The sequence below is a fragment of the Hipposideros armiger genome, unplaced genomic scaffold (assembly GCF_001890085.2).
Source record: "Hipposideros armiger isolate ML-2016 unplaced genomic scaffold, ASM189008v1 scaffold_523, whole genome shotgun sequence".
NCBI lineage: Eukaryota > Metazoa > Chordata > Mammalia > Chiroptera > Hipposideridae > Hipposideros > Hipposideros armiger.
The window spans coordinates 248,998-264,856 of NW_017731873.1; the positions used below are offsets into that span (position 1 = coordinate 248,998).

The 15,859-nt window shown below is 35.1% G+C and overlaps 2 protein-coding genes across 2 annotated transcripts; both read left to right on the forward strand.

The window, feature by feature from the left end:
• Window positions 1-234: 234 nt before the first annotated feature.
• Window positions 235-11,741, forward strand: LOC109396455 (amine sulfotransferase-like). The gene is made up of 6 exons (XM_019668278.1): window positions 235-376; window positions 3,138-3,346; window positions 6,997-7,123; window positions 7,966-8,060; window positions 9,870-10,053; window positions 11,620-11,741. The coding sequence occupies exons 1-6, from the start codon at window positions 235-237 to the stop codon at window positions 11,739-11,741; spliced, it is 879 nt and encodes a 292-aa protein (XP_019523823.1).
• A 3,683-nt stretch (window positions 11,742-15,424) lies between these two features.
• On the forward strand, window positions 15,425-15,859 carry LOC109396456 (transmembrane protein 230-like). The gene is made up of 2 exons (XM_019668279.1): window positions 15,425-15,532; window positions 15,605-15,859. Exons 1-2 carry the CDS (start codon window positions 15,425-15,427, stop codon window positions 15,857-15,859), a joined length of 363 nt encoding a protein of 120 aa, XP_019523824.1.

The window sequence follows — 15,859 nt, forward strand, 5'->3', positions numbered from 1 at the left end:
CTTGGCATGGGGGACTGAACTCAGCACCTAGAGCTGAGCTGAACTGCCACCCAGATGGTTCAGTGGATAGACTGTATGCTCTTAACAGCAAGGTTGCTGGTTCGACTCCCACATGAAAAATAAAATAAAATAAACGGTGCTTGGCACATACTAAACACTCAATAAATGTTTGTCATTATTATAAAGTACTAAGAACTTTAAAATAATTTTGTTTTTACTTGTAGGTGAATAATTATGGACAACATAGACACATATTTAGTGAACTTTAAAGGCTTTAACTTTGATTTACCTGCCGTTGATGTTGACTTTCTAGAAAACATAGAAGATTTTGAAATTAGAGATGATGATATCTTTATAATTACATATCCCAAATCTGGTAAGTTGGAGGGGTGGGCCACCTGTATCAGTCTTCACCCTGGTTTGATAATACCTGTGTACAAATGTGCCCAGTCCCAGACATTAACAGTAGCCCAGCCTACATTCAAGCAACCACTTAGGATCAGAAAGAAAGTTAAATAAAACTCAAATCTTTATAAGGCCATTTGAAATGCATGTATTGTCTTTTTTTATTTAAGATTTTTATTGGGGAATTGGGGGAAGGGGAACAGACAAGTTGCTGTCCTTTTGTTCTTCAGTCTAGTTGTGGAGGACGTTGCTTCACTGGCCCAGGTTGGCACCATCATTGCGCTCTTCCCGGGCGAGGCAGATCAGTCGCCGGCTTCTGGACAGCTGCTCACGGTGGCTGCTGGCCGCTTACGCTGGCTGCTGGCTACACACGCTGGCTGCTGGCTACACAGGGTAGCCCATGGCAACCCACAGCCACAGGGGCTGCAGCCTCCTCCGTCGCCGGCGACTCACAGCAGCCCAGCTCCAGGTTGAGCTGTTGTTCAGCATCTTAGCTGTAAAGGGCAGTGTCACTGGCCCTCATATGTGGGATCCGAACCGGGGCCCTCTGGCGTCCCAAGCCAGTTCTTAACCATCGCACCACTCGGCTGGCCCTGTATGTCATTTTTGATGGTACATATGAAGAAACCAAATATTGAGTCAAGAGCAGATACTTAATAAGTGCTGACCTATTGGCTTTCTCTGAGAATGGAAGAAAATATATTTAAAAACCCAGTAGCATTTTTGTTAGCAGCACATCTCAGTCAGAGCTAATTCCTAATATGCTTTCCAATTACTCTAATTGCTTTGTATTTCCCTATAATAATGAAATAATTTTGAACTAATTGCCCTCAACTCTTATATTCCAAAACAAAAAACTGATTTTTAAAAATATTGGAACACAGGGTGATTGGTGCTCTTAAAGCCATGTTGTACAAGTGGTTAATGTTGCTCAAAGATACACTGGAGTCTAAGTCAATACAAAAAAATCATCCCCTATTCTCATGAAAATGCTCCAGTCCCTCCCTTTTACCATCTACTTTGAAATTAATGACCTTGTTTACTTTCCCCAAAGTAGGAATGCAATGCCTTTTCCCTGAATTCTTCTATTCTGCAAAATTTATCAGCACATCTAATATTGGGGTTTTTTTTTTTCCTCCTGTAGATGTTGGTGGCATCTGCTTTTTTATTTGCTTAATTTTAGGTTAAGCTCAGCAGCCCATGATAGTCTTTCCTTTACCCTTAATCCAGCCCACGTGTTTGGGACATCATACCCCAGTCCTCAGCCCAGGCTTCTGGGCTCTTACTCATCTTGGAGGGGCGATTAGTGACTCTCCCCAGGAGTCACCATAAATTTTATCGAATCTACTATGTCTATAATCAGTTGAGTAGTGACAATTACAAGATTGTTGACATCTCACATCCTTTTAGAACATTGATTGTATTATTCATGAACATAGATGTAAAAATCCTAAACCAAATATAAGGAAAAGAAATCTAGTGATGTTAAAAAAATAATACACTGTGACCAAGGTGGGTTTCTTTCAAGTCCTGATTGGTTTAAAAACATATTACTGTAGTTTACCCACATTACTAGAGTATGAAAGAAAGCCAACATTTTCATCTCAATAGATGCAGAACAAGCATTTAATAAAATTCAGCACATATTGATAAGGGAAATTATTTAAAAACTAGGGAGAAAAATGAACTTCTTTAACTTCATAAACAGTATTTACCAAAAACTACCACAGACATCATATGCAATAGTGAAACATTTAAAATATCACATTTTGGGCCGGCCGAGTGGCGCATTGTATAAGAGCTGGCTTGGGATGCCAGAGGGCCCCGGTTCAGATCCCACATGTGAGGGCCAGTGACACTGCCCTCTACAGCTAAGATGCTGAACAACAGCTCAACCTGGAGCTGGGCTGCTGTGAGTCGCCTGCAACAACGACGGCGTAGGCTGCAGCCCCTGTTGTGGTGGGTTGCCATGGGCTACCGTGTGTAGCCGGAGGCCAGCATGAGAGGCCAGCAGCCACTGTGAGCGGCCGTCCAGAAGCCGGCGACTGATCTGCCTCGCCCGGGAAGAACGCAATGATGCTACCAACTTGGGCCAGTGAAGCAACGTCCTCCACAACTAGACTAAAGAACAAAAGGACAGCAACTTGTCTGTTCCCCTTCCCCCAATTCCCCAGCGCTGTTCCCATCCCCCAATTCCCCAATAAACAAAAAATAATAAAATAAAATATCACATTTCAAATCAAGTACAAGACAAGAATGCCTGCTATCAGTACTTTCTTTCAACAGTGTATGAGAAAACCTAGGCTACACAGTTTAAAAAAATATATATGGTGAAAGCGAACTTGAGCTCTTAAGTTGTCTCTACTTCTACAAATAAAGCTTTAAGAAAGGAGACTGAGAAAGGAGAAACAAAAGTAACTACAGAAAATCAGAAGACTGGAACTTAACAGGAAATACAGCAAACAGAAAGAGCTGAAGGATTAATCTGAATTGCTGTTATCGTGATGGTATCAGAACCACAGCTCTTTCCAAGTAAAGGAGGAGCTAAGAGCATTTGCTCTTGTTGTTACTCATTGTAATGTAAAATACAAGCAAACAAAAAATTTAGACAAATTTCCTTGGAGTACTTAGAATGGTTAAAAAAAAATGAAAGCTCCAAAAGATCTTCAGATATATGGCATTGTTATTGACATCTTTTTTATAAAAGATTCAAAAGGAGATTATTTTGACAGGTACTGTCTGGGGTCAGCAGATAGTAAGCTCGATATGCTTTGAGAAACATCGTTACGGAACTGAAACGGTGGAAACGATTGACAGAGCCCCCTTCTTTGAATACAACATACGCAAAAAAGACTTTCTCAAGATACCATCCCCTCGAATCTTCTCTTCCCACCTCCCATATTATTTAGTCCCAAAAGGTCTGAAGAACAAAAAAGCTAAGGTATGTCATAGAAATAGCTGATGTACCTTTGGTACAAACAAAAATACTTTCTTCAAGTATTTTTTTCCAGCTCCACTCATCCACATTCTTTCAAATGTTACTATTATAATTTTTATGATATTGTTTTACACATTCAAGATATATATGGAATTATAAGTATATACATAAGTTTGGTCACTGCACACATGGCTTGCAGTGTAATTATATAACGTGCGACAAATTTTTTTTATGACAGCGAATAAAATTCTATTCTTTTTAATGGTTTGATAGAATTGTATTGTATGGTTCTACAATATTGAATGTGTATTGATGGACAGGTAGGTTGCAGACAATGTGTATATTGCATTGCAATAAACATTCTTATAGATCTTTAACTTTTTTGATCTAGTGAAATGTTTCCCTAAAAGTGGAGTTTTCAGGTTAAAGCGTCCAGTTATTTTAAGTGTTGGTAAATATTATCTACTTGCTTTCTATAATGTATTAACTTACACTTGTTCAAATAGTGTATAAGAATGTTTTTTGCTCACATGCTTACAAGTGATTGGAATGATCAATCTTTGCTAATGTGCTAGGTAAAAAAAAAATCTCACTCTTGAGCAATTTGCAGTCCTTTTGGTTTTAATAACTTGAGCATCTTTTTATATATGTTTAGCCCTTGAAATATCCTTTATATTCCTTGCCCATTTGGCTTTAGCTTGTCTTTTATTTACTGTTTTGTAGAAGTATTTGTATGGGACAAATATTTTCCCAATTAATAGTTTACCTGTAAAGATTGTTGAATTTTAATTTTGTATAACCAATCTAGCAATCTTTCCTTCGTAGATTCTAGTACTTGTATCTTGCTAAGAAAACACTTCCCCACCAAAAAGATTATGCAAATACTCTCCATGTTTTTTCTAATTAACTGTGTGTTTTTATTTTTTACATTTAATTATAAATTATATCTGATGCTGTATGTGATTTGAAATATGACTATTACATAATATTTGCCAAGGGAGTTAGCCAGCTGATCCAATATGACTTGTTTAAACATTTGCTCTTCCCCTACTATTTTAAAGTCTACATTTTGATATACTAAGTTTCTATAGTCATTCCCTCTGATTCTGGATTCTCCATTCCAAAAATTAATATGTAGGAGTTCTTCACTGTCTTAAATACTGCGACTGATAAGACAAATCCCCATCAACTTTATTTTTTGATATGTTCATTCCCCCAGTGATTTTTTAGATGTTGATTGGAATTGATTAAATATATATAGATTAATTCTGAGACAATTATTAAAATCACAATATTGCAAGATTCCTTCCAGCATCATTCTATTGCTCTTTATTTATCTGGTCTGTTTTCATGTCCATCAAATGTGCTGTTATTCTTTGTATGCTTCATACACATTTTTCCCTGAATTTCCATTTTTCTGGCTATTATGAATTGTAATTTTTTTCACTATTGTTTTTTCTAGTTAGTTATTGCTGTTATAAAGAAAAAAAAGCATTGGTATTGTGGCTCCCTTAATCAATTTTATTAGGTTTATTAACTTTTTGCCTATTCTCTGCAATATATTAGATCTTAAAAGAATACATTTTACTTTACTTTATTTTCCAATATTTACATTATGATTTTGTTTTTGTTTGTTTCCTATTTCAGTAGTTAAAACCTGCAGAAAAAAATAGAGTAATAGAAGTGATGACAAATATTCTTCTCTTGTCCTTGATTCTCTACCATTTTTAATATTTTTTCTTAGTTTTGTTTTGCAGCTGATTTTCCAAGCACATGATAATGAATAATGTTTTTCCTATTCTTAGTTTGCTTGGAGTTTTTTTGTTTTTGTTTTTGCTTCATTCAGAAAAGGTCTAATCACATAAAACGCCTTTTTTGGCAACTCTGAAGATGCTATGACTCTCCTGTCTCCCTTTAATCTATAGTGAAATGAAATCAACTAATATTTCAATAATGTCCTGTTTCTGGAATAAATCCTACTTGTTTATAGTATGATATTTATATTAACATACAGCTGGAAGAGTTTTATTAATTTTTATTCAGAAATTTTTATCTGTAGCTATTTTTAAATAGACTAATTTTTGTGATTGTTCTATATTTGATTTTAGTATCACTGTTCTTCTAGTCTTATAAATTTCAAAGCTTTTTGCTAAGTTATGAAGTAGTTTAAAAATACAAATTAACTGAATTTTTTTAAGATTTGGTTTTAAGTCTATTGTAAATACATCTGATTCTATCAGCTTCATAGTCCTACATTTTCATTCTTCTGATCAGTTTATTTAAATTAGCTGCCTTTCACTAAAATGGTTTTATAATTTTAATTTCAAAGTATATTATCCCCATTTCATCTATCTTTTAAAACAATGAAAAAAATTACAACATATTCTCACATGATCTAATGAATTTTCTCCAATTCTCTGATTATATCTTTTTCAGTCATTTTTAATAAGAAAAAATTTTTATGTTCTTTAATTTTCACATTTTTCAGGATATCAGGAGTTTCTATTAAATTTTTTTCTCCAAATAACTAGTTTCTTTTTAAAGCATAATTTAATGTTTTCTGCGTCATTGATTTCTGCTTTCATTTTAATTGTTTTCTCATATTTTGTTTGCATTTATTTTTCTGACTTCTTAAAATAAACCTTAGTATTATCTATTTCCAATATTTATTTTTAAAATATTGACATTTGAAAATGATGGATATTCTTTTTAGTATAACTATGGATATAATTTTGTTAGTATCTAAATAACCTATCATTTCAGTTTTAATTTTCTAGTTGGTCCAAGCTATTTTGAAGATTTTTTTATTTCCAAGAGTATATAATTTTCTGTATTAACTTTTTCTTTGTTGATTATTAGTATGTACTATCATGAAGTAATGGTGATGTATGAGTTCTACTGTTTAAAATTCATTAAAACGTTTTATGGTCATTTACATGGTCAATATTTTTAATATGTCCCATGACTACATGAGAAAATGGTGTATATTCTCTGTGTGAGGTAACACGCACATATACAAAATAAACTTTGTTAAATGACTGTGTACATTTTGTTAGTCCTTTAATCCTTATGTTTAAAGGAAAGTGAGTATAAATCTTCCACTGTGATGGTTTCTTCTCCAATACCGGAAATATATTCTTTATTTTTTAAGATGTGAAAGTTTTACTTTCATATTTAAATCCTCAATCCATTTATAAAAATGATTTTTGTGTATGGTGTGAGGTAGGAGGCAGAATTCCATTTCTTTTTTTTTTTTCTACATTGATAATTACTTGTTTCAACATCATCTGTTTAATAGTTTTTTCTTTTTTCACTGATCTCCAATGCTATTTGGCTATATATCAAATATTACTTAATGTCCATGTAGAGTAAATTGAAACAGCTTCTGTGCAAGGTAATTTACAATATTAATCAACTTTAGGAATAAGTTATTTCCCTATTAGAAATTAGTCCTTATGCTTGTACATGTGAAATGTCATGTGAATAAATTTATTTCAACAATCTTTGTCATGGCAAAAAATTGGACATAACCTAAATTTCCATGAGTAGTAGACTGGGTGAAACAAATTATTATACATTTATATAATGAAATGTTATCTAGACATTTTTAAAAAACAAGAATTATTAAACTTGTTTTACTATTTCCCCTGCAGATTATTTACATCTATAGAAACCCCAAGGATGTTTTGAATTCATACTTTCATTTTTCAAACTTGATGGTTTTATTCCAATTTACAAAAACTATGGAAGAGTTTTTGGAAAAGTTTCTAGATGGAAAAGGTAACTGAATTTATTTATACAAGCACAATGTTTATGAGGCAATGTTGCCATGTAGCCAAATTCTCAAACTTAGGGAACATATTTTAGGAAGATGGAGAGAGTAATGTTAGAAGCTGGAATGCACATGAATGTTACTGTTCTGTGAGTTTAATTTGCTACCCAGTGGCTCTTCTATTCTCACCTGGACCACTCTGGGGATTGTATGCAAAGTCATGTTGTTTAAGAAATATTTTGACCAGATCAAATGAGAGCCACAATGGTCTAACAATTCAAACTAGTTAGATCCATGTGTTCCAGAATAGCAAATGTTCAAAGTGGACACAGTGTTCCTGTTCTGTCATGGACTTATGGTAGGCCTTCTCTCCAATGGTGGAATTTTCATTTTGACACTGAGGAGGCTAAATTGAGGTAAGAGACTTGTGGAATGTGGAGTTGGTGCTCTCAATCATTTAGATTATATTCAGTTTCTATCTCATTGTCAATAGCTGAAGTTGCTATCCAGAGATCTTAAAATAGACAATAAAGGAAGAAATAAAGATGTTTTCAAGTGGAAGAAGTAGGAAAAGTAAGGGGCTTACCTTAAAGAAATCTTCAAAGTTAGTTCTTTGGGCTTCTTACTTATTAATTGCTGCTTTCCTACATACATAGGAAAGGCAGGTTTCCATTAAAATCATGTAATTGTTCCCAAAACACCATTTTTACAAGGTAACATAGGTGACCATTGGTAGGAGCTTTATTTTATTTTATTTTCTGAGGATTCCAGAACAGAAAAGAAAAGCTATAGTTTGCTGTTCAATGAGTGCAACATCTTTAACCTTGCTACATATTAATTTTTCCCACAGTGGTAGGAAGCCTTTGGTTTGATCACATCAAAAGCTGGTATGAGCACAGACATGATTTCAATATTCTGTTCATGATGTATGAGGAAATGAAAATGGTAAGAGAAGAAGGTTATTTTTAAAAATTGTTTCTTTGAAACCCTTTTTTAAATTTTAATTTGGGAATTAGGGGAGGGGAACAGCCAAGTTGTTGTTCTTCAATCTTAGTTGTGGAGGGCGCCAGTTGCCATCTGGCTGCCCATTGGCAGCTCATGGCCTCTAAGGTGCTGTGTTACAATCTTAGTTGCAGGTGGGTGTGGCCACCATCCCATGCAGGAGTTGAACCAGCAGCCTTGTTGTTAACAGCGCATGCTCTGTCCACATCCGGGCAGCAGCTCAGCTCAAGGTGCCGAGTTCAGTCTTAGTTGCGGGCGGGCGTATTCATTTTGTATCCTGTAACTTTGTGGAATTTGTCTATTAGTTCTAACAATTTTTTGTGGAATCTTTAGGGTTTTCTATGTATAAAATCATGTTGTATGCGAGCACAGGTAATTTTACTCCTTTCTTTGAATTTGGGTGCCTTTTATTTCTTTTTGGTGCCTAATTGCTCTGGCTAGGACTTCCAGTATTACGTTGAATAAAAGTGGCAAGAATGGGCATGTTTGCCTTGCTCCCAATCCTAGTGGAAAGTTTTTTTAGTCTTTTACCATTGACTATGATGTAAACAAGTAAGTATTTTATATATGGTCTATTGATGCTGAGGTAGTTTTTTTTTTAATTTTCTGTTCTTTGTTTTTTGAGTGTTTTTATCATGAAAACGTGTTAGATATTGTCAAATGCTTTTTCTGCATCAGTTAAGATGATTGTATGGTTTCTTTCCCTTTCATTCTGTAAATGTTGTATTACATTAATTAATTTCATATGTTGAACCCTCTTTGCATCCCAGGGGTAAATCCCACTTGATCATGGGGTATGCTCCTTTTAATATGTTATTTAACTTGTTTTGCTAGTAATTTTTTTTTGGGGGGGGGGAATTTATTATTTTTTTAAACTTTAATTAAATTTATTGGGGAGACAATGGTAAATAAAACTACATAGATTTCAAGTGTACATTTCTGTAATACATCATCCATATATCACTCATATGTGAGATATAAAACTGAAAGCAACAAAGAAACAAGACAAGCAAAGAAACAAAAACTCATAGACACAGATAACAGTTTAGTGGTTATCAGAGGGTAAGGGGAGAAAGGAGGTGGTAGAAGAGGGTCAAATATATGGTGCTGGAAGGAGAACTGACTCTGGGTGTTTTTCTAGTAATTTGTTGAGGATTTTTGCCTCTTAGCTTTCATAAGTGATATTAGTCTTGAGTTTTCTTTTCCTGTAGTGTTTTTATTTGGTATCAGGGTAATGCTGGCCTTATAGAATGAGTTTGGAAGTATTCCCTCCTCGTTGATTTTTTTGGAAGAGTTTGAGGAGGACTAGTGTTAACTCTTCTTTGAATGTTTGGTAGAAGCTGCCTAGACCTGGGCTTTTCTTTCTCGCATCCATTGTATTTAATTACTTGCTTTCCCCTTTCCTTCATGAAGTTCTAAACTCATGAACAAGCACAGATAACACATTATTGGTCTCTTAAACTTCTCCAATACTTATTACACTTTCAGAAACATATAAGATATCCTAAAAGTGTTGGTTAAATAAATTAATGAGCTATCCTTATAAAATCAAACAGTAGGAAGCTCTAACCAAGATGACAACCAGAGCACCCATTTTCATAGGAGGAATAGGGAAGTGATATATCCTTGTCAAACTTTAGACTTACATTAGGTCCAATCACCTTCAGTTTTTCCAAAATGTAATAGATGTTGGGCTGTAACTCGTGTGTTCCTTATAAGCTGAATAGTTTCTCATACCCACTATCCTTTCAGGATCTCAGAAGTTCTGTGCTTAAAATCAGCCATTTCCTTGAGAAAGAACTGAGTGAAGAGGACGTGGAAGCTATTGTGAAGAAGGCAACATTTGAGAACATGAAACACGATCCAAAAGCAAACTATTATGACATTATGCATAAAGAAGTGGGGACAAGAAGTGATGGACAGTTTTTGCGTAAAGGTGATGCTCAGTGGTTTATGAGAGTAATAATGTTACGAGTTCCCTTGAATCCTTGGCCTCTACACTAATTAAGAAGTGCTTCTAACATGTCTTTGCAAGTACAATAATACCTTGGTTTGCAAGCATAATTTGTTCTGGAAACAAACTACTCATATTGCAAGACATCGTTCGTTTACCACATTAAATTGTATTAGAAATGTTTGCTCATCTTGCGGAACACTCACAAACCATGTTACTCGCAATCCAAGGTTTTACTGTACTGTCATTTGGGAGTTAGAGAAAACCAAAGATCCTAACTGAAAATGGCCCTGAAAAGTATCCCAGATAACTGAACAGTTCTTTAGTACTGAGCCTGACACTTGAAACTGATCAATATTAGGTTCCTTCCTTCTAGCCTATGTGACCCTACTCTTAAAAATTTGTTACCAAGTATTACCTGAAGGTGATGGATGGATATATGTGACTAGGACATCTCCAATTTTTGTTTGCCTTTCTCTTTGAACATTCTATAAGTAAACTCAACATGTATTTTGTTGTGGGGGAAAGGGTTTGGATTAGTTGTTTCCTCATGTGTCAGATTTTTTCATTGTAAAAAGTAAATTAGCCCATTGTGCTATGAATTAAATTATTCAGCAACATGAAATAAACTTTTATTGTGCTTCTATGACATGCCAGGATTTGTTAAGGAAGAATACATTTTCCTCCTGATACCCTTTAAGTTCAAAATTTTTTGAATTTGATCTCTTTAATATGCATTTTAAAAAACATAATTTGTACTTTTCCATTTTATTCATATTTGTGCACTAAATTATGCATGGCTTAGCATTTTGATGGTGGACATTTATTCTTAATTATGCAAGTATCTTATTGAAATTGCTCTTGACATTGTTATTTTTTAAAAAACTTTTCTTCTTTTGCCCCATTTATTATTAACTTTTACGTCTCAGTGTTCAACTAGATTAAGTATAAAGCAATTCTCATGCTCATAATAGCTTGCTAACATGCCAATAATAATGTTTCAACAAGAGAATTTGATAGCTGAAGATGCCAAATCTTCCTTTAAAAAATCAGCTTATGATAGTTTCAAACTTCCATCAAATAAAACTGAAGCAATGGCAGCTCAGAGCACCCTCTGTGACCTTGGCTTCATTACTTGAAAATCTTTGGGTCTCATTTTTGTTTTTTAATTTTAAAAATGAAGAAATACTGATATTGTAGGTTTGTGTTGAGGATTATATTACATGATAGGTGTGCCAAGCATTTAGTAAAATATGTGTAACAATTCTAATCTAGTCATATATTTTACTTTTGTTTTTCCTTCTCGATAAAGGTTAAAATTTAATGGTAGTGGTTGTGCAAGTATAATAGATAAGGAAAGTGGATTTTGGAAGTATTTTTTTTTTGTTTCTTGGCTCATTTCTATATAAGGGAAAGTAGCAAACACCACAGAAAACTAATAGATATTTAGCTTGGCTTGAAGAAGGGATTAAAGCAGATTGGAGGAAATTTTTGACCTGATAGTGCTACTTACTCACCCAGGAGCTGATCATGTGCTTATCCCTCTAGGTGTCATTGGAGACTGGAAAAACTACTTGACAGTGAAGCAAAATGAAAGATTTGACAGAATATTCCAAAGGAAGATGAAAGATTTTCCTTTGAAGTTCATCTGGGATATAAATGAGGAGTAGAATCAATGTAAAAGAATTCTAGAAAAATATACTTAACTAGAGAGCATATTTTAATATACATGTTAATTTGTTCTTCTCATGCAAATGTTAATTATAAGACTTTAGTAATATAATAATGAGTAAACTGTGCTTATATTAGTTGCTGTGAGTTTGATGAACACTTTGAAATTTAAAAAAGTAAAATGATTTTAGAGATAGTCTGCCTTGATAGCCTGTATTATAAAGTGAAACACAGAAAGCATGTAATGTGAATTGTAAATGTTCTGAGAGGGTTTCTGCAATGTGTAGTTTTTTAATCTACAATTAAATTTAGTATCAATAAAACACTAAAAACTTTTATTATTGTAATTAAATTGTAATTATTTGGTTTAAAGTCAATGTGAATGTCAAAATAAATAGAGAACTCATATATAAGCACATACATCTGTTTACTAATTTACCAGATTACAAAATTTACACTAAAGATAAAAAGATCAAAAATAGATTAATCATCTAATCAATCATGTAACTATTGGGAGGGAAGAAATAATTGTATTTATAACATATCACTCACTTAACTAATTCCTCATGTTTTTAATAGTTAAATATTTAATATAAAATCATTTTGTGTTGCCTTACAGCCTCATCCTCGACCTCCCCCCCACACACACACCAGCCCCTGACCTAACAAGGTCATGAGGGAGTGTCTTGGAAAACTGAGACCTGGTGGAATGATATCAGTAAAGCTTCCTCAAGGGAGTGTCCTGGAAAACTGGGACCCAGCGGAATGAGGAATGATGTCGGTTATCTCCCTTAGTTCATCGCTGCAGCAGCAGCTGCACCATCCTGGGGGTTGTGTGTGTAGGAGTAGGAAAGCACAGCATGTGTTAGAGTACAATGGGACTGGTTGATGGAAACTGGCCTTAAGACACTTATGACACGGACTTTAGAAAGAAAGTTATTTTACTCTTTTGAAGTTTCTCAAAAAAAAGCTACACGTTGGCCCAATTCGGGACTCAGTTCCAGAGAGAGGGAACTGCAGTCCCCTGGCCACGTGTCTTAAATCTATCTTTGTCTCTTGTGCTTCTTTAACCCTTCACCGTCCCCTCTGACTCCTCACTGCCCGTGCTGTGCGGGAGGTGGCAATTTTGTATGACTAGAAAAATATTGATGAATTTGTTTATAATTTCCAAATGGAGAAAAAGTTTGGAAGCATAAAAGCAGTGAAAGAAACTTAAAAGAAAATTTAGTAAATTTACAACCATAAATATTTCAAGGCACCACCATCTATAACAGTTAACAAATGAAAACAACTCAGTGTCCATATACAGTAAAATAAATAACTGGCATTTCATATAAGCAACCACTATATGTTAGTGAGAATGCATGACTTACACCTACATGGAAAACATTTATGAAATCTCTGAAACATAATGTTCAGTGGAAAAAGCCAGACACTTATTGCATGATTCATTAAATAAGATTTAAAAACAGGTAAAATTAATCTATAGGTTTAGGAGAGTGTATACCTTTGGGGGATGGTGTAGTAACTGGACAAGCAAATAAGAGAATTCCTGGGATCTTAGTATATTCTGTTTCTTGATCTTAGTGCTGGTTCCATGGGTGTGGTCACTTTTTAAATATTCTTTGGGCTATACATGCATCATTTATGATTTTTATGTGTTTTTGTCATTTTAATAAAATTTGTGAAATCATAAATATAAAATTTTCTGTAAGGACAGACAAACAAAAACTTGTAGTTTATAGAAAAGACAAAACAAACTCAGAATTAGCAAAAGTTTAAAGGAATGTTCACTGTTAGAGTAGGGTGAAATAAACATTCTCATATATGTTCATGGAAGTGAAAATCAGTTCAAATCTCCTTTATTGCAATTTTGAAACAGAATCAAAAGTCTTAAAACTAGTCACATTCTGTGGTCCTGTAATTTCATTTCTAGGAAACTCCCGAACTTCGATTAAATTAATTCATTTTTCTGTAATTTAAATTTTACTTTCACTACATTTCTTTTTTCAACTAACATGTTTTTCCATGTCCATGCAATTGACTTATTTTCATGTCACAGATAAAACATCTATTTACATCTTTGTGGAGAGCATGAATCTGAGGTGTTCTCTCACTTATGAAACCCTTTCTCCTGGCATCTTAGTGAAGCACTCCTGTCGAAAATGAGAATATTCTATTTGTAACCAGTTTATGCAAAATAGGGTAGTTCATTAAAAGATTCATGGAACACCAGAAAGGAATTGTCTTGAGCTTCCTGAGGAACTATTGATAGAACCAAGAAGTATGAAGCAGTTAGGGACTCGTACATCTTTTCACTTTTTTCTCTCTCTCTCCTGTCTCAGAGCTTCATCTTTGTGTTCATGTATAGGATACATTCTTCCCTCCCTCTGTCTCTGAAGACTGACTTTAGCATGATGACAATCATGCATTGTGTCAAATGACCTCAGTTCGAACAATTAACAGAGATAGCCTGGTGGTGTTGAATTCATACTAAAATTCCAGGGAGAGAAAATACATTGTATAGGTTAGGTCACTAAGCTTCCCTGAGCATTCAACCTATGTTCAAAGCAAAACAGTCATGGAGTAGAAGCACAGCACACCATGTCCTGTACCATCATTGAGAGGATGAACTAGTTAGTGAAAAAATATATCATACCTGATATGGCTTGTATTATGTCTCCCAAAAAGATATGTTTAAGTCTTAACCTCCATTACCTCAAAATGTGATATTATTTGGAAATAGAATCACCGTAGATGTAATTAGTTATAGTCAGATACTGGAGTAGTGTGGGCCCTTAATCTGATAAAACTCATGTCCTTATAAAAAGAAGAAAGAGATACTGGGTGAAGACAGCTATGTGACAACAAGCCAAAGAATGACAAAGGGCACACCACTCCCACAAGGCAGCCAATTCAATGTTCAGGCAATACAATTTGCAGGAAAGTCGTTATCTATAAAATGAGACAAAAATGGGAGTGAAATGCCTTGAAGTTTTTGGATATACCTTGCCCTTGATCATGTCAGGATCTGAGCTCCATGCTATAAACGAGGCAGTTTGCACACTTAATTTAGTAAGTATTCACAGTAATCTTATGTAGTGCATGTTACAATGCCTATTTCATAGAACGAACTAGGCCTCTGGGTATGCACTATAACCATGCTCACAGTTAATGAGATGCAGAGCCAGGATTCTACCCAGGTTTGATTCCAAAACTCAGATGTTCTCCCCTCTTAATTGGCTATTTGAGGCTGATCAGCTTAGATAGGCATGCTGCATGTTAGACCAATGGAAGAGGAGAGAGGCAAGAATGAGATGTGATTATGAAATTTTAGAGAAAATGGAAATTCTATAAACTGATGGAATGAAATCTAATAAATCTAATCTAATCTAGTCAATCTAAATTTTTTAATGATAAAGAAAGCTGGGAATTTATTAGAACTGGCCTAAGTAAGGAAATAACAAATAGAGGCAATATACCATCAAATTATCTAGGTAATCTCAACTTTGACTGATAATAGAGGGAGTCCATCAAAGCAAGGTACTCTGAGACAGGTGAGTAAGAGAGCTGCTGAGGCAATCCTCCTCGCAATTCCGAGAGCCTTTGGGTGGGCGCGTGGGCCTTGACTCCTCTGCCCACTGTTTAGCAGTTGGCGAGCTCCCCACCCACTCTGCAGGCTATGGTGCCCACTCGTACCAACGTGGCCACTGAAATCCCCAGTAGCAAAGTGAAAGTGTCAATGCTTCCCAGCACTGGCGGTGGACACATCAACCGTCAGAAGAAAACTGTACCTGCTGAAGCTAGCTTTAAATCGAAAAGATGTCCAGCTGTGGTGAGAGCTCATTTACTCAAATTTAAGAAAAGCCCTAAGATTCCTTATAAGGCCATTGCCTGCGCCACCGTGCAGTTTTCGATTGGTGCCTTTCTCATTCTCTTGGGTTGCTTCCTGCTCGCGGGTTACATCAGCAAAATCGGCTCCAGCCGGGCCGTCGCCGTTCTGATTGTTGGCCTGCTGGTGTTTCTGCCGGTGTTTTACCACCTGCTGATTGCCTGCAGAGCACAGCGAGGCTGCCAGGGCTACTCCTACCAAGACCTTACTGACTGTGATGACTAG